Below are 19650 nucleotides of genomic sequence, written 5' to 3'. Positions count from 1 at the left end.
CACTCAAAATTCTAAACTATTTTTTTAATAGCAAGTTTAAACTTCATTTGGCTAATGTGAAAAATGTGAATACAACTGATCTGGTTCCCTAGACTGTGCAATCTTGAAATAGGTGAATTCATAGCATAATTAGTAGCAGAAATATCAATATGAAATGGGACATTATGTCTAGTAGTCCTAACAGGTATTCGGAATTGAATCATGTTTAGCAAGTCAGGAGAGTCCAACATGCCATTTATTGTCTTAAAGAGAAACATTAAATCACTCAGTTTCCGTCTTCTGGATAAACTTTCCAAATCAAGTGTGTTCATTAAAAAGTCATAGTTTAAAGATTCAATAGGAATAGATAGCTTGTAGTCAATAAAACGTGAAAAAATTATCTGCACTCTTTCAAGTTTTAATGAATGAACTCCGTAAAATGGGCTCCAGATACTTGAATTGTATTCAAGTATGCTCCTGACAAGTGATACATACAAAATTTTGAAAGATAAAATTGATTTGAAATCTTTGACTGTTCTTAATATATAACCTAACGATTTCATTGATCTATTAGTAATTTCATATGTCTTCTTGCCCATACTGATCATCGTGGTTTCAGATGTGACAGGGTTTAAAGAACACCTGTATATAGTATTATCAGCGCTATGATTTTTCAAAGTTTTGTATTTCTGAAATAACTCAGCGTGTGACGTCAGAGGTTGTTCTATGATAGTTCTTCCGATTGGCTCATTTACGGTGACCAAACCGGATATCCTTCAATGCTCTCATATCATTGGATGGTCCATATGAACCAGCGACGTCATTCAAAGTAGTGCGTTTTTTTTAATACAATTTTTTTTCCTACATTTTTAAGAAATTTTAATCTACAATTTAATTATTAATATTCAAAGCATTAACTTTGTGGTCCAACATTTTAATATTATGTTAATAAAATTTGTATAAAACCACTCACCGACTTATCTGTCTACCGGTTTCGAGACGTAACCCTCTCTTCGTCAGGACAACAACACTACACCAACATGCAAATACTACTACACACCTTCACCATAGTAGATTTGCAAAAATATAAAATCGACATGCAGGTTAGACACATGCTTCACTACGCCACCACCGAGGGTTAATGACTTATGAAGCTAATATTTCAAAAGGATTAACAATCGGAAAAGGAGGAAAAAGGGAGGGGAAGGATAACCAATACTGCAAACAATTTAAATATTTTTAAACCAAAATATACCATTAAAAACTCATTAGAGCTGATTGATACCCTTAAGGACCTGGTAATTCCCAACAATGCCAAACTAATATCATTTGATGTGATAAATCTTTTTACTAATGTTAATGTCGAGTCATCAAAAACAATTATTAAAGATATTCTAAATTCATCGGATTTACCAAAAAATATGACTAATGATTTAAGTCGTTTATTTAATATTTGCTTAAACCAAAATTATTTCCAATTTAATGATAAATTCTATGACCAAACTTCAGGACTCACAGTGGAAAGTCCGACAAGTCCTTTAGTCGCTGATTTGTTCTTGGATAACGTTGAGAATAAAATATTCAGCTCAAATAACATGTTAGCGAAAAAAAATTTCTTATGGAAAAGATATGTCGATGATGTTTTTTTGTATATGGACAGGAACAGAACGACAGTTAACTTCATTCCTCAATTTTATAAATACATTTGATTACAAAATTAAATTCACCTTAGAAATCCAAAAAGATAATCAATTAAATTTCCTAGATTTAACATTGACAAATGTTAACAATCGTATTGAATTTAACATCTTTCGAAAACCAACTTACACAGATATCGTCATTGATAATTCGTCCAACCATCCTTTATCTCAAAAACATTCCGCATTCCATTCAATGTTACATCGTTTAGTAAATGTTCCCCTTTCTAAACTTAATTTTGATAATGAATTTAATATAATAAAACAAATTGCTTTAAACAATGGATACACTACAGATTTAGTAAATACTATTTTAAATAGAAAACTTAAGAAAAAGTCTATTAAATAATTTTTATATCCCATTAACAATAATGATAACAATATAAATAATGAAAATAAATGGAGGCGAATTCTATATATAAATACTGTATCCGCTAATGTATCAAAATTTTTACCTAGTAATATCAAACCTGCCTTCTATACTAATAATAATATTGACAGATTTTTACTAAATAATAAAGATAAAAATAATGTATTTAATAATTCGGGTGTCTACCAATTAAATTGCAATTCTTGTTCTTTAGTCTACATTGGAAGAACGTCAAGAAATTTCGATACTCGTGTTAAAGAACACATGAGATGTCTTAGTAATAATAACTTCTCAGAATTCGCCAACCACATTATAGACTCAAATCATGAATTTAATAAAAATACCGGTGTTAAAGTTTTACACATAAATAATAAAGGACTGAAAGTAAATAATATGGAGATTTTTTACATAAAGAAGGCTTTGAAAAATAATGTCCCATTAATTAATAATCAAGTAACTTTCCAATATAGTCCATTATTCGATATTTCATTGTAATGGTCACCCTACCCTCCCCCTCCCTTTTTCCTCCTTTTCCGATTGTTAATTCTTTTGAAATATTAGCTTCATAAGTCATTAACCCTCGGTGGTGGCGTAGTGAAGCATGTGTCTAACCTGCATGTCGATTTTATATTTTTGCAAATCTACCATGGTGAAGGTGTGTAGTGGTATTTGCATGTTGGTGTAGTGTTGTTGTCCTGACGAAGTGACGGGTTACGTCTCGAAACTGGTAGACAGATAAGTCGGTGAGTGGTTTTATACAAATTTTATTAAAATAATATTACAATTTAATTCTCTAATTTTTACCGCGCGCAAGAAAACATTTTTTGTTTCCAATTTCACGTAGGGTTGAAGTTCCTCATTATTTTTTAATATCTCATTTGAAATTCTTTGATCTTGGGACGGATGCAACTCGACGGATGCACTCCCGGTTCTGATGGGCTTGTCCCTTTTGGATCTGGAGGTACAGCGACGATCCGTGAATTTACACTTAAAAATAAAGCGTTCCTCTGTTATTGGTGGCGTCCGTCTACTTCCAACAGAAGGAATGTTTTAATCGTTAAACGCTTGATGCTTGGCAATCACGATGGGAACCTTCCTCTTTAGGGAGGGTTACCTTTCTTTTGTCCTTCAATCCATCAGCGCTTAAAATCTTCTTGGGTTATCACAGAATACTGGACTGTGCAGTATTTTTATCAGGTAATGGTAAATTTAATGACAAATGATTTGTTGTTAATATTGTTGATTCCCCTTCGTGCTGCTGCGGATATCCTAATCAATCTTTTCTGAACACATCCTGTGGTCTTGTCCCTTTCCCCCTCTTTATGATAACTGAATGCAGCTTCTTGCTACTATCCGTGGCCCTGTTATAAGTCCTGTCAAAGTGTCCTGTTAAAGTCAATTACAAGAAGACTACAATTCCTTGCTTAAATGGTCGCATGATATGGGTCTTATAATAAATGCAAAAAGACTAAAATTATGCATGTCAGATCCCCTCATGTACCAGCACTGAATCAAATTAATATAGTCTCTCATAGTTTTAACTGTCTTCGTGATAGTATTGTCATATTTTGTAAATGTGAAAAAATGTGTATTTGGGCATTACTATTGATATATTTTTTTTAAATGGGATAAACATATTGCCAAATTGTGTTAAAGATTAAAGTTATAGGCAGCATGTTTAGAATAAAATATTTTGTACCAATTAAAACATTAAGACTTATATATCATTCATTATCAAAATCAATTATTAGGTAGAGTATTACCAGTTGGGGCCTTTCTTGTAAAACCAACATTTGAAAAATTCAATCTTAACAAACCTTGGCTCTTAAATTAATTAACAGATCACCTAGAATTGATAAGGAAGAGGTACCCGATCTTTTTAAAAAGCAAGGGTGCCTGTCCGTAAATGCTATTCTATGGCTCAAATACGATAAGATACCGATTTGATAGTAACTACAGGAAAAGGTATTTACATTCACATAATACAAGGCCAGCACAACGAGAAAGCTTGTCAGTACCGAGGTTTCTAAACAAGTATGGCCAAAGAACACTTCATTGTACAATTACTAAAAATTTTAATAAGATTCCTAAGATGATTTTTTTTTTAAATGTTGACAAAGCTTTTAAGAAAAAATAATTAAATGGCTAATATGTAACAAGGCTTTATATTGATTATTATTTTATGTCATCTATTTTAATTTTTGTAAATAAATTTTGTGTGAAAATATGTATGCTTTTAGTTCTTAATAATGTTTATATTACATTTAAATTTATAAAATTTCTCTAACGTTTCTCTTTGTAAAGGAAAAATAAGAAACCTGCTGACAAGCCAGTTTCGCGTCTTAGTGTGTTTCATTATTTTTCCTTTTATATTTTCTGTTCATGTTTTACTTTCTTTAATAAAAAAATTTAATAGGTCACATTTGACACTTCATCAACATTCAACAACATAACCTTGTAAGGGCGGTAGTAAAATATTATTTATTTTTTCGAATTTAGAACTGCACAATAGCTTAACTTTTTTCAATTACGATTACATATTTATTGTAATAATGACAAAAGAAGGTAATTTTATGATTTACTTTCACTAATAAACCATTATGAACATAATAAACTTTTTCTGTTCTAAACGTCGTTACAATGTTGCATCAGTGAACCCTTTTTCTTTTTAAACACTAGGGATGTTACCCAGAAAAATCGAATGTTGATAGTTTTGTTAAATTATGTGCATATCTTATTTTGTTCCTTAAATTTAAGATAGAAAATAATAATGGGACAGGGATTCGACTTATGATTTTGAAAATAAAATTACAGTACCTATAAGTACTTTTTCATAGCAACTGAATTCAATTGACATATATTATGTTTGAAGTCCGAATCGATTCATTCACTTTAATCGATGTTTTTAAGCAGGTTACCTCACTATGAAGCTAAAACCGACAAATGTCAAATGTGACCTATTAAATTGGCCCTACTATAATACCTTCAAATTGTTTGTTTTCTAGAATGTGTCTTTGTTAAATTACGTTATTAAATAAATACAAGAATATTACAACAATAATAATTTATTGCTATACAATCAATAACCAGCACTACCTACACAACACACCCTCTATGATATATGTAGTTTGACCATTAAGTCAATAAAAATATTTATATTATCATCATTAGTATATATTTTTAATAATTGAATCTCAAAGGGTGTATTTCCTGATAAATTTAAAATTTCGACTATAGTACCAATTCACAAATCAGGCTCTACATGTAAAACTGATAGTTATAGACCAATAACATTGATTTCACAATTAGCAAAATCCTAGAAAAATGTGTTAAAAAAAGATTTATGAATTTTATGGAAACTAATAATCTTTTGTCAAATAAACAGTTTGGATTAAGACCTAATTGGAGTACAAATTATTCAATATTTAAACTTACACATGAAATGTATTCTGGTCTAGATGCGAATATGAAAACTTTAACAATTTTTTTTAGATCTTAAAAAAGCATTTGATACAGTAAATCATAGAATTTTAATAAGTAAATTACGTCAAATTGGCATTAAAAATGAGTGCTTGTTGTTTTTTGAAAGTTACTTAGCAAATAGACTGCAATGTACCAAATGTTAGTAATACTAAGACTGTTATACACGGAGTCCCACGAGGAACGGTTCTTGGCCCTTTGTTGTTTCTTATATATATATTAATGATCTTTGTAATATAGCTGTCCCTGGTATATTAGTTTCTTATGCAGATGATACTGCAATAATTGTAAAAAGTGGTACCTGGGATAATACTTTCAAAAAAGCCAATATATGTATAACTATTATCGAGGAGTGGTTAGATCAAAATCTTCTCACGCTAAATTGTAATAAAACATTGTTGATTCCATTTTATAACTCAAAATCTTCTTCCCCTTCTTCTTCCCTTAATGTTTTGTTTCATAATTAATATTGTAATCTTGACATATGTAATAATTGCGAAAACATGAAGTCTGAAAGGTGCATAAAATACCTAGGAGTAATCATTGACTGTCAACTTAAATGGAATAATTGTTAATAAACTAAGATATTTAACCTATGTGTTCAAAATACTAAGTATTTACGCCCAACTAAATACGATTAAATGGTATATTATGCACTTGTACAGTCATCGCTTTCCTATGGAATAATTGGATGGGGGGGAACTTACAACAATCATATTAAACCATTAGAAACTGTTCAAAAATGTATATTAAAAATAATGCTTCACAAAAATCGCACTTTTCCCTCTTTCCAATTGTTTCAATAAGCTAAACTTTTAGACCTAACACAAATATATTGTTTACAATGCTCAAAATATATATTTAAGAACCAAAATTTATTTACAAGTAATTCAAATAGATCAAGTCAAAAAAGGAATCGTGTGTTAGAAATACCACATTGTAAAACGAAGTTCGCACAGAGAAATAGGTGCGAAGGTTTTCACGGTCACTGTTTTCAATATTATGTATCTTTTTTGGGTATCATCTTCAGGGAAAACTGCGTCACAGTTTTCCCTGAAGATGGCTCCTGCAATGGTAACCGAAACGTCGGATCAAATCCAACATACACGGTATCAGCCAAAAAAGATACATAATATTCGCACACAAACATGTATATTTTATGGGCCCAAAAATTTTTAATCCTTTTTTTCTGATAATATTTCATTAATTCCAAGCATTCAAAATTTTCCTTCTTTTAAAAAACATGCACTATCCTGGATTCAAACTAAAAATATGAACTCTTTTTTCTATGATATATTTTTTTGCCCTTTAATAATAAGGAATATTTTTGTGTTTTTTTTTTAAATATTTTTTATTTCTTTTATGAATTACTATGAAAAAATATATATTATCTTTTACAGATTTTTTTTTCTTTCTTATGTTACACAAAAATATTAAAACTGTTTATTATTTATTATAGGAGCAAAAATTCATTAACATTTTCTTGTATACCCACGAACAGGCCATGCCTTTGTGGGACTTTTTTGTTTACAATTAATATGTATTTCATTGCTTTGTAATTTATATTATTTATTTATTAGTTTATACATACATTGCTACAAAAATGGCACAAAAAACACTCTGGCAAATTCGGCTTCTACTAGGAGTAAGCTCAGTATATGAAGGGTCGGCAAGCCAGAAATATTAGTATGCCTAATGTTGCAATCGTTTCCTATATGGGCAAATGCCTGTTCTAAGAAACCGATTTGTTGTGGCAAATATGGTTTTCGAATATGTTTCCCATAAATAAAAATAATATTGAAGAATTAAAAAAAAAACAGCCCAAAAGAGAAGAAAAGAAAAAAAATACAGTTTACATTAAATGTAAAAATACAATTAAATATATAAATATATAGCATACATACTACATACACACATATACATACATATACTATATATATACATATATATACACACATACATACACAATATATATGCACATGCGAAAATACAATAAATTTATATATGATTCAATGGGATAGCATAATATTTAGATTACTATCCCTCAATAAATTCTCAGATTCCTTACTTCCAATAGCTGTCAACCAAATTTTTTTTTTTGCAGTACTGATGGTTTATCAAATTTCCAAAATGACGGTATCAGGTTGTTACGCTTTATTTTTTTAATACTCTGTTTTATCACTAATGTTTGTGGTAAAAAACAAAAAAAAATCATGCTTATGTTATCACTGGTTACGGTATTTACTGATTATTATAAAAAGTTGAAGTTTAAAAAAAAATTGAAGTTAAGTATCAGTTTATTGGGATTTGCTTAGTATAAAGAAAGACGGATTTTACCAGGTTTGCAAATAGTATCCTTATTTTATTTTTTATTTTATCATATTATCATCTCCATAGTATTGTCCTCGTGTAAACAAGGCTTTACAATAAGTAAACTAACTGTAACTATATAGTTTATGTTTTTTTTTAAATACGTAAAATATAAAATAAAATTTTATTTTAAAGTCTTGCAACATTTTGGTATCAACTTTTCGTGAGTGGCCGTGGTCGGACGAATCACGTTTCTTATAATTGGTGATTGGCGATTCCATATAATTTCGCTGATTGGCTCTTTGTTAACATTCATCTTCGGCATCAATTTGAAATAAGTCAAAACCTAATAAAAACTAAAAGCTCTTTTATATATATTGCAACAATAACATATCGCCGCTAAATATATTTTGACTGACACAAACGTCATAATAAGCAGTAAACAAAATGTCTGTGTGCTTTGTATCAGCGTAAGTATCGATGACAGTATTTTTAATGCAGTAATTTCTGAACAGTGTCAAATAAATATAAATGTAATTGATAATTAGCCAATGTCTCAAACTTTAAAATAAAAAATACCGGATTTATGGATTTCTATGTACCTATTTATATTATTATGAGCCAATTGTCAATTTCGTCTGTAATGTAGTAGTGTGTCTGTAGTTAGAATAAGTAAGACTTATTGAAATGCTTTTATCAGCAAAAATGGTACATAGTTGTGACATATATGAGAAAGCAAAAAAACAAATGAACAAGATGTAATATAAAAACATTCATCACGGTGTCTTAGCGAAGTACAGTACTCATGCAGACCATTCAGTATCCGTACAGTACTTGTCACTGCAGACCATCCTGTGGCCATACAAACTTTTAGCTTTAGTGGAATTGACAACTAGAGCAATTTGTCCTAATCCAAAAGAACTCTGCCAGAGAGAAGATGTTGAGGGAGTATCGGAAACGCGAGAGCTTCTCACAATGCAACAGTCTAGAAGCAATCGTAGGGAATATCCGTCGGTCCCAAGTACAGAGTTTTCATAATCACACAGTCGGTACTGACATCTGTCAGTATTCATTTTTTTTTTAAATATCTCATTTAGACACAATGTTTGCAGGGAGGGCAACAACCTAGGCGAGGAAGGTGAAGTGGGCGGAGAGGAGGCGGGAGCCGAAGGGACAGACTCGCACGCCGTCCTGGCTCACTTTTGGGATAAGGTCATGGAGGACGTGCGCAAGGCCGGCCACGACGAATACAAGAACCAGGCCTTGCCGTTGGCGCGCGTCAAGAAGATCATGAAGCTGGACGAGGAGGTGAAGATGATCTCGGCCGAGGCGCCGCTTCTGTTCGCCAAGGCCGCTGAGATCTTCATCCACGAGCTGACTCTGCGCGCGTGGGCGCACACGGAGGACAATAAGCGCCGCACGCTGCAGCGTAACGACATCGCCATGGCCATCATCAAGTCGGACCAGTTCGACTTCCTGATCGACATCGTGCCGCGCCAGGAGGTGAAGGCGAGCGGGGGCGGCGGCGCGGGCGGCGGCGCGGCCGGCAGGGGTGCGGCCGCCGCGCCGCCGGCCGACGCCGGGCGCTCGCCGGGCGCGCAGCAGCAGGAGCAGGTCCACTACTACTTCCAGCTGGCGCAGCAGCACCAGGCGGCGCTGCAGGGCACCGAGCCGGCGGGAGCCGCGCAGCTGGGGCTGCTGCGCCTGCAGGTGGCGGGCGGGGGCGCGCAGCCCATCATTCTGCAGACTGCTCCGCCTCAGCAGCTCATCCAGGTGCCGCAGCCGCACCAGCTGTACTTGACGCAGGACCCGGAGTAGTGTTCCACCACCTACACCCGTACTGTACATAACTAAACATTTTGCAATAAAAACTCGTTAATTTATTTAAAAGATCGTTTTATTTCGATAGTGTTCTTACTCTACGAACATCGTTACAATAAATGAAAGTTAACCGACAAAACACCTCAGGTATCTAAGCACATTAATTAACGACCATCAGGTGATAAATAATAAGTAGAGTTCCACATTTTTTAATATGTGATTTCATCAAAATTCCCTAAGAAAATTATTATAAAACACCAAGTAAATAAATTTACTATCCAATATTTTCAGACATTTACAGAATCGATTTAGATTTGATATAGAATAGATTAGGACAATTTACTCATTGATATTAGACGTGGGTAAGACCTTGTCACCAAGAGGATACGTATCATTTAATCTGCATCACCAAAGTGACCGAATCTTTTATGTAGTTCAATCGAACGAATTTATCTTTTACATATTCGGTTCATTTAGGTCATCACATCTCCGCATCTTTTGCGTCTCCGTATCATTTGTGTCTTCATGTCTTTTATGTCTTTCACGTCTCTAGTTCATCTTGTTCTTTTGTTTGCTTGAGACAAATTCGTACGAGCAGTGAATGAAACAATTAGTAGTTCTAAACCTTTGGCTGGTTTGTCAGCATGATTTTCTTTATAGATTTTTTAATATTGTTTTTTAGATATTATGATATCACAAACCTGTAGAAAACAGATAATTTATTTCATTGTACAAAATAACGTTAATACTATAAGGCATTTTAATGGAAAAAATTAACACAGAAATATATTTCATGCAAGGTTTATTTATTTTTTATTTACTTTTACAATTATTTTTTTAAATAATAAATATTTCAAATCCCCTTAGCGGGTTAACTTTTTTTTAAAGTAGGTTTTTTTATTTATAACATGTGCAATTATACAATATATTATAAAATAAACAAATGGAAAGGAAAAAAAAAAGAAAAGTTAATTATTATGGCTTAACACGGGCATAGCCCAAAACGCCATTATAGGATAGAAAATATGAATGTTTTTAAAATTCCAACGAGTAGATATTATATAGAGAAGTATTTGTGTTAATTTCTAATATTTAAACTTTAATAAGTACTTTTCATAATTGAGTATAGAAATAAAAGACGAGTGAAACTTAAATCCGCAATTCTGGAATAACCAATGACCTACTTCATCGCTTTTGCAACATCTTCCAAACTAGCAACTTAATCCATTTATACAAAATCAGTAAGAATAACGAATTCAAAATGACATAATACTATTATTATTATTGTGGAATATGGCACCATTTTTGTGAAAATCACCTCATGGGCACTGTACAGTGAATATCCTAACACGTCTTTCAGCTACATAGCGTATAGAGTATAGACGATGGGGATTCTAGTTCCGCGTTTCCAACTATAATTTAGTTTGATAACAGATAGGAGCTAGATTACAGCATGTCTTGTACGGACGATACATAGTTTTTCTAATTATTTTTTAACAAGAGATGGATTACAACCCATCCTGCAGCTACAGAGCGCATGCGCACAGACGGTTAGAATATTCTAAACCCTATTTACGAATTTTAAGTTTAGTTGGTATAATTATTTTTGTCAGGTTTTACAAAGTGTGTTTTAGGAGTTTATAAATTTAATGTTATTTTAATGAGATTATATCCAAATTATTCTGTGATTCATCTTTTATCATCTTTCTTCTAATTTTCCTCTTAATGTGGAAATTCGGTGGGTTTTTTATTTGTTTATGTAAACGCTGAAAAAAATGGCTACCGAAAATCATTTGCAACAGATAGCGAAACTGCGATTGATCGGTTGGTTCTAAAGAACTCGTGACCTAGTTCAAAGTAATTTTTTCATCCATTTTTGAGAGACTTCATCATACAATTAAATGCTCTAATTTTTACCGCATACATGCGTTAAATGCATGCATACATACATAAAATAAGGTTATCCTACAAGATAACCTTATTTTACCATAGCACTGAACTTCCTCATTGTACTGACTGTAAAAACACATGTCACGCAGGCCATATGGGCAGAATTTCTAAAACAACACATAAAAGCATTTTATTTCTATAATTAATTACAACAAACTTCCACTAAGTAGGAATTTTCACTGACAAACTTGAAAGATAATTATAAATTACATTTAAGCTAAATAAGTACCCAGTTAGTTATCATTTCATTAATGTGTAAAACGAGGAAGTTAGGACCTAAGGGAAATTGGATATAAAAAATGTTTTCTCGCATGCAGTAAAAATTAGAGCCTTAAATGTAGGCGTAGTTTCTTGAAAATGTATGATAAAAATAATAAAAAATATTTTAGTAAAAACAAACTTCTTTGAACATCAGTAGTTTCAACCGATAATAAGGCCAACCATGACTGACTGAAAAGGAGCGGAAGAGAACTCGAGACCTCAAACGCAGAGCAGTTTCAGAAATAGAACCATAGCGCTGATAATACGAGACATAATAATCAATTCCATAAAGAGAATAATTTTATTCCTAAAACTAAATGCATCAAATTAATGTAAACACATCGGCTTCACGGTACCTACTGATGAAGAGGTTCGGTGCCTGGGGAAATCGGATACAAATAATGTTTTCTTATCAGCGGTTAAAATCATAGCATTTCATTAGGTGCAATTGTACGGAGAAGTTTCTTGAAAATGAGTGCAAAAAATAATTTTATTGTGATAAATTACAGACGAATAATAGTAATAATAATAATAGTTCAATGCAGATGATGGTACGAAAGAGATAAGAATAGAAAAACGCAAGAAACGAAACGAAAACCGATGTTTAGAGGAAGAATAGGCTCCGGGATACAAGGGAAAAGGTTCGAGGGTGGAGTGCGAAAGTTATAGAACAATCAGCCTTTTCAGCGCTGTTAGCAAAATGCATGCCTCAGTATATGTAAGAAAGTCAAGTGCCGAATCCCCAATAAAGACGAGTTGTTTCACTTTCGGATTCGGCCTTGAATAATACCGAGGGCAAAATATAGCTTAAAAAAAGAATTTATTTGTATAATGTAAAATATTGGATATTTAATTTTGTATTTATTTCTATGCATTTTTTAGATGTAGCGCGCCATACTGTCGATTAAATCCACGCGCGGGCGGACAACGCTATTTACGTGGCCGGCCGTGAGGGAGGCCGGGCGAGTGGTCGCCCTTACCCCCACTCCTGCCCTGACTGCGCTCGCCTCTTTTCACCAACATGACCCATTGGAAAGCCCTTTTCAGGGCTACTGAGGTTGAAATGCATAAATCTGTAAATAATTTCAAATTTACTGTAAATTCTAGTAACTAATGACTACTTCTTTTACTACTCGATGATTAATCTCGGTAATATTTTAGTTAGGCCAATCTGTCGATGGCAATTGTTTCCCAACGAGATTATATTATCCGGAAGTTTTTGATATTGTAGTTTAGTGCACCACGGCCGCAGGAGAGTCTCATTAGGTAGACTTATCCAAACATTATAATATTGTCTTTCTAGTTGAGTTACTCGTATATTCGACAAATGCAAATAATGAATTGTTGTGGTACAACGTCAGATTTAATTAGCGACAGAATAAATTTAAAACTCCGTGCCGTACATATTCTCCTATAGATGTCATTCCTATCACTCCCTTTATGCGGACGGTCAGCTTTCAGGGCGCTCAATAATGCTCTGCAGAAGCCAGGGTGAAGATCTTTGCGACATCCCATCGGTGGCGGTGATAGGTAATAAAGAGCTCGCACGAGAGGTAGTATCGTATCGCACACGGTCAATATAGTGCAGGCAATTGGTAAAATAAACCAAAAACCGTTTCACCGTGTTGTAAAAATAACCAAAATGACTTACCCATTCTTGTTAGTTAAATGACGATACATCCTCTACATCCTCTATAATTTACAACCCATAAGTTATATAAGATAAGTTTATAGTTTAATTAAATGTAATTGCATAATATATATGTTTGAAAAATGGTAAAGGTAAATAAGTCAAATTAATTATTTTTTTTAAAGAAAAGAAGAAATAAAAGACACCGATTTAGAAAATTGCCAAAAGATTTGTATTACATAGAGTCTGTTATTCTATTCATAGGGTTTATAATAAATTCGCAATGAGAACAATACAAGCATACAAAGGAAGTGGTGAATATATAGAGAAATATTTTAATTCCTAATCGGAGAACCGATGTCGGTTCCACTGCCTCAGTTGCATGGACAGAAGAAACTCGGTGACTTTCCGGGAATACGTCACCGCGTCGTCCAGCTCCGCCTCCAAATCTGCACACACGATGCGACTACTTACCAGACAGGACGCGACGGAGCGATCCGCACTACCGACGCGGTCCGACGATACCGTACCGCACTCGGAGCTCCTCTTGCGCCTTCCGCCGCGCGCCTCGCTCCTCCTGCGCGGCGGCTCCCTACTGCCGTCTCCCTCGCCGCTGCTCTCGGTGGACACTGTCGATCGACGATCTTCCGCTGCGGAAGAGACCTCTCCCTCCACAGGCCCGGCGGGCTCTACGTTGTCTATTATCAGCGGGGAAATACTCCTCATGTATTTTTTGTAATCAAAGAGTAAGGAAAAATTGTCGTTGGATACTGCGTCATACGGAATGGAACGTTTTTTTTCTCGGACCGCCATATTAACGGAAGAAGCTGATGAAGAGGTTAAATCGGATGAACTGTCATATCTGGCAGTCTCAGCCGACACATTTATGTCGCATTTCTCCAACACCACCTGGCAATCCATCAAGGGAACTGTGCGCAATAACGTGTCAACATTGGGAGATCTATCTGTCTTAACACCATCACACAGATGTATAACTCCTTCTTCTGGGCTATTTAACCTCGAAGGGCTAGGAATTGCCTCTGAAAGGGTTTTTTTTGTAACAAAAATATCTCTCTGGGAAAGTACACTTTCCAGATCTAGCCGGAGACGAGTGTCTTCCTCCGGGAAAGAAACGGCGGGGATCTGACCGGAGAGAGGAGCTTCTTTCCCCGGGGAGGTGTTGCTAGTATCTAGGGAAGGACAGTTCTGCGCAAGTTTCCATACTACGCTGGAGAACGACTCCTCGAGACGAGGTCGGCTACGTTCCTTTTCCACAGTCAAACAATGTTCCAACTCTGGGGCTGAATCTTTCTTTAAAAACTTCTCCATAACATAATCTTTACTTTTATTGTTCTTTTTTACCATTAGAGGTTTATTTTTAGTTTTGAATACTCTAGACATTTTGCTTTTTTCCGTATTCGTTTTAACCATACTAAATAGAGAAATACTATTTTGGGCATTCGATATTTTAGTCTTCAATTTGGATTCAGTGCAAACGGAGGAACGTGGAGGTACCATATTAGTTTTAACCAATAAACTAAGCGGCATGTTGTATTCATTATCTGAACACCCTCCGACATCCGGCACGGGACGGGAGACGGTGCGATCGTCCACCGGCTGCGGCGCGCCTCTCATTCTCTCGTCCGAGAGAGCTCGCACGACCGTCGGGTCTAGCTTTTCTGAGGGAGCAGATCTTCTGACCTTTTTAGACTCGATGTTCTCGGGTTTGGGCTCGAACAACAGCTCCGAGTCTTGCGACGCCCGAAGCATGCGAGGGCGGTAGGAGTAGGACACCGGAGGACGAGGGAGGGGAGTCTCATCTCCCGAGGGGGGCTCCAGGTAGACGGACAAGTCGGGGTTGCTCTCCTTCGTAGGGAATAACTTTCTGCGCCGAGAGCCGGCACCTTCCAATGACCCCGTACTATTTGTCACCTTATTACATTTTTTTAGTGATTTGATAGTGTCTTTTTCTCCGAATATATATTTTTTCGTATTAAACTCTTTAACCGAGTTTTCATACGAAAAGTTTTTTATCTTTTTCTGATATATTTTCTGTTTTTCGTATTTAGCTAGTTTTTTATTATGAGTGAATTTTTTTGAGGGTTTTACAACCTTCGGACTATTCGCCGTTACTGTAACTAACGGTGAGGGAGTTCGGTTTCTGTCTCCGATGGAGATATTCCTAACGGGGCTAGAGCCAACAATATCGGCTCTCAGAGAGGAGAGAATAATGTCTCCCATTACGGATAAATCAGATTCGGAAGTGGAACGATTTAATCTTCTAATCACATCAGGATCTATCTCCTGTTGACAACCAGCGATACAGTTTTCTTTGAAAAACTCATCTTCAGTCTTTTCACGAATTACAGAAGGGGAAGTCACAAGGTCACAAGACGCCTGTGCCGAGTCACAGTTAGCGACAGGTTCCTTATCTTTATCTTTCTCGTGAGATTGGATCTTCGTATTAAAATCAACTGTTTCGGCAATATAACAAGGTTCGGGATCATTCGTTTTCTCAATCTCTCGAGAGCGTATAGCTTTTGCAATTGTAATTGTTTTTATTCCTTTACGGATGGTAATATTTTTCCTCCCCGCACGGATATTTTCACAATTGGATTTTTCCAAAATAGAGTTCTTAGTACACCTCGTATGACTCGCGAATTCCTGGACAACCGTGAGTTTCGGTTTCTTTTTGCCGAGGTTATTATTCTTATTAGCAGAACAACCGAGGGCAGATCTTTTCGGAGACGGTTGATATTTAGGATCCCCCCGGCTGGAATGTTGGATATTACCATTTTTAGTTTTATTATTTGGAAATTTTATTACACTAGAAATCGGATTATCGATGAGAGGCGGAATATCATTAAGTTTTCCATCTCCTTCCGTGAGTCTCGAGTTATTTAATTTCCAGGAAATGGCACTACGCAAACCATTTACACTCGCAGAATTGTCAATAAAAATCTCAGTTGTAACAGATTGCTTGACGAATTGGCGCGGAAGATCCGGACCCGAGCGTTCCAGAAGCAGCGGGGGGGCGGCGGAGGTGCGCGGGAGGCGCGGGGGCCCGCCCAGGAACAGCGCGGCCACCGACACCTTACGGCGCGGCGCGGAGGGGGGCGTGGGCAAGATGACATCCTCGCCGCCCGCATCTCGCAGCAAGGCCGCCACACTGAGGAGCCTTTCCCCTTCCCCCGCATCCTCGGGGGAGAACTCCAAACTTTCTGAATTAAAACAAACATTTTACCTAAGGAAGACTTTATTAAATACAAATTGTCAAATGGGTCAAATATTCAAAGACAAATTTAAAAAGGGAAACGGCGTTTTGGACATTTTAAAAATCGCATATAATAACTTGACAGGATATAACTAAATTGATGTCAATAGTCATCCTGTAATCAAACTTTCTAACATGACCTTTAGGATGCGTATACAGTAGGCCCTTGACTTTCGCACTTAACTGATGATTCCTGAAAATTTGTACAAAATTCAAATGTTCAAAAGTGGAGGGATGTTGAAAAAAAATATTTACGAATAATACATTAATACATCCATATACATATCTGGTCCCCTGTTTATAAATTGAATATTAATAGAATCGAGAGTGTTCAAAAAAAAATCCTGAAACAAGTCAAATACAAATTTCTTTTGCATTTTCCAAATTATATAGCTTCTTTAAAATTTCATAACCTTGATTTTATTAACACACAGAAGAGATTTTTCGATCAGATCCTGATTTACAAAATTGTAAATAATAAATTTGATTCCCCAGAACCGATTCATCTATTTGCTTACCGCTACCCCTCCATACCAACTAGAAACTAGACTGTCTGATATTTTCTATATTGGTAATATTAAAACTAACCATAGGAAACATTCTACCATCCTTAGTATGTGTGAAGCATTCAACAAGAACTTTAATGGTCTTGACATATTAAACACTCCATTTAATAGGTACACTCCTACTTTCCTCCAATCATCCTTCACCACTTCTTATCCATTTCCTTCTATTCCTTCCCACTATCTCCTTGTTTTGTTCATATTATTCTTTATATAGTTTAAACCGTCGTCGCTTTGTTGTAGGATAATTTAGTGAATACGTATTATTGGATGGCAGGCCCTACTATGTATACATTTTTAATAGTTTTTATTTATATTCATTTAACCCGCACATTGTACATCTGTCTGTATTCGAAAAAAATAAAACAAAACAAAACTAAATTACTGAGGCCCGTTTAAGCACTTTCAGGCGGTTTCTTTACAAATTTATCAAAAGTTCCTCGACTATCGACCTTTTTAATGTGGCATTTAATATAAATTAAACAACATCAACTTGTCATTATTTGGAAAGATCGCCTAATCCTACCGTCGCGACGTCCTTCGTGCAAGTCACCGAAAGATTAATTCTGTAACCACTCAATTAACGCTCATTTCAAAGTAGTCACTTTCATTAAATCTGTTCACGGTGAAAGGATTGTTAGTAATACAACAATTGACAATTATATCACAGTATGTACAAAGTTTACAGGCAATACTACTTCCGTTCGAAAGGAAAGGACAGTGCAAAAATATTAGTACGCATCTGTGAACGGTGTTTACCCGGGAGTAGAGGGCGCAGGGTGGCAAGCAGGGCATGGGAGGGCCCGTCCAGCAGCAGCTCCAGGCGGGGGCCGAGCGCACTCAGCAAGCGGCGGGCCGCGGGGCTGCTGCCCTCCAGGGGGGCGCCGCCGAACACCAGCCGCTGCCTGTTTTTTTACAGTAGGCGAAATAATTTACAAGAATATCGCTCAGTCGTATCATCTCTTCAGTGACAGCGGTGATGTTATTGTGTATGTATATCTCACTTTGTCGGAAAAGCTCAACTAGATTACGCCTTATAACTTGTAACACATATAAATTAAACGTTTATGCGTAAACTGTCGCCTATTGAGTAAGTATAACTCCAGTTGAATAAAGAAAGCAGTTTTGATCGCGGTCCTGCAAAAATTGCAAGAATGACTTACACAGTGTTGTTATTTAAGGAACGATGTAAAACCTGTTTGTCTATTTCCTTATTTGAAAAGACTAACTTGCCCGTGTCGAAGTTTCACTATCGAGGAGTTTCAAAAATTTGCGTGAATATTTTTAATTCTATCTATGTATGTTATATACTGCAAGCACAAAACTAATGATGTAAACTCGAGGTTGCTATAAAAAGAGCCTCGGGGTTTTCAAACGGTTTAAAAATTTCTATAATAAACCTAAAATATGTCATACCAACTGTCGAGTTAAAATAAATTATATTGTTAAGCGTGAGGTCACATTATTTTTATTATAAATCATTGTTTGTTTTATAGAAAAAAAATATTTTTAAAAAATGAGACCTAAAAATAGTTTGGAATGGAAAACACCAGCTGCTCTCCTATCTCGTGATATCTGTTTATACTGCCGTGTCGCCTTTGGTAGAATGCTCGATAGAAATGAAGATTAATCAACCGTCTTGTAAACTAAATGGAATCACATTTTGTTTTAAACAAACAATTATTTTAATGAATTGAACCACAGACAGACTATAAGGATCACCTAGTAATTTGTAATTTTTAAGAGTTATTTTGGCGCTACGACGTCTTTTGTTATTAAATCCTCCATTCAATCTTTCATGTAACGGGTGACAGTAAAACTATAATGACATAAATTTTGGCAAACCGGTTAATATGATAAAATGAATTATTCAAATTTATTCACTTCAGTTTTGCATATTCACTATCAATTTATTGCTAAAACTAAACTAAATTAGAGAAAGTTTCTCTACAATCAAACTGTGAAAACAACAAAATAAAGAAACTATAAAAGGTTTCATTGTACCTCTCGCTGCTGTAATCAATTACGCACGGTCGGTGCATTCGCCTTATTCTAGTTTCCACAAATGGCAGTGTAGGAATACAGGGTGAGTTTTAAATTGGGACCGAGGAGAGTGCGAGACCTATGCGAGTCCTCCATCAGAGTGCGGATACCAAACCAGCAGTCCCCCTTCGCCGAGGATATCGGGACACTGGGAAATATCCAAAATCCCCCAATCGGTCCAAAGGATGTCCCGCTGCGGCAGACTAGGCACTAAAAGCACCGGGACTTGTATCACCGGAAAAATTACCAAAATTAATTAAAGGGAACTCGAT

At 35.4% G+C, this 19650-nt stretch overlaps 1 protein-coding gene across 1 annotated transcript; it reads left to right on the top strand.

Moving 5' to 3' along the window:
- Nucleotides 1-8032: 8032 nt before the first annotated feature.
- On the top strand, nucleotides 8033-9726 carry LOC148280849 (uncharacterized). The gene is made up of 2 exons (XM_088227689.1): nucleotides 8033-8306; nucleotides 8949-9726. The coding sequence occupies exons 1-2, from the start codon at nucleotides 8284-8286 to the stop codon at nucleotides 9652-9654; spliced, it is 729 nt and encodes a 242-aa protein (XP_088083815.1). The 5' UTR covers nucleotides 8033-8283; the 3' UTR covers nucleotides 9655-9726.
- The last annotated feature ends 9924 nt before the right edge of the window (nucleotides 9727-19650 follow it).

Source organism: Micrasema longulum, unplaced genomic scaffold (genome assembly GCF_059751315.1).
Source record: "Micrasema longulum isolate JH-2025_06_02 unplaced genomic scaffold, ASM5975131v1 h1tg000525l, whole genome shotgun sequence".
NCBI classification, from domain to species: Eukaryota; Metazoa; Arthropoda; class Insecta; order Trichoptera; family Brachycentridae; genus Micrasema; species Micrasema longulum.
Note: the sequence above shows the minus strand (reverse complement) of the source record. Positions and strands in the feature narration are given on the sequence as shown.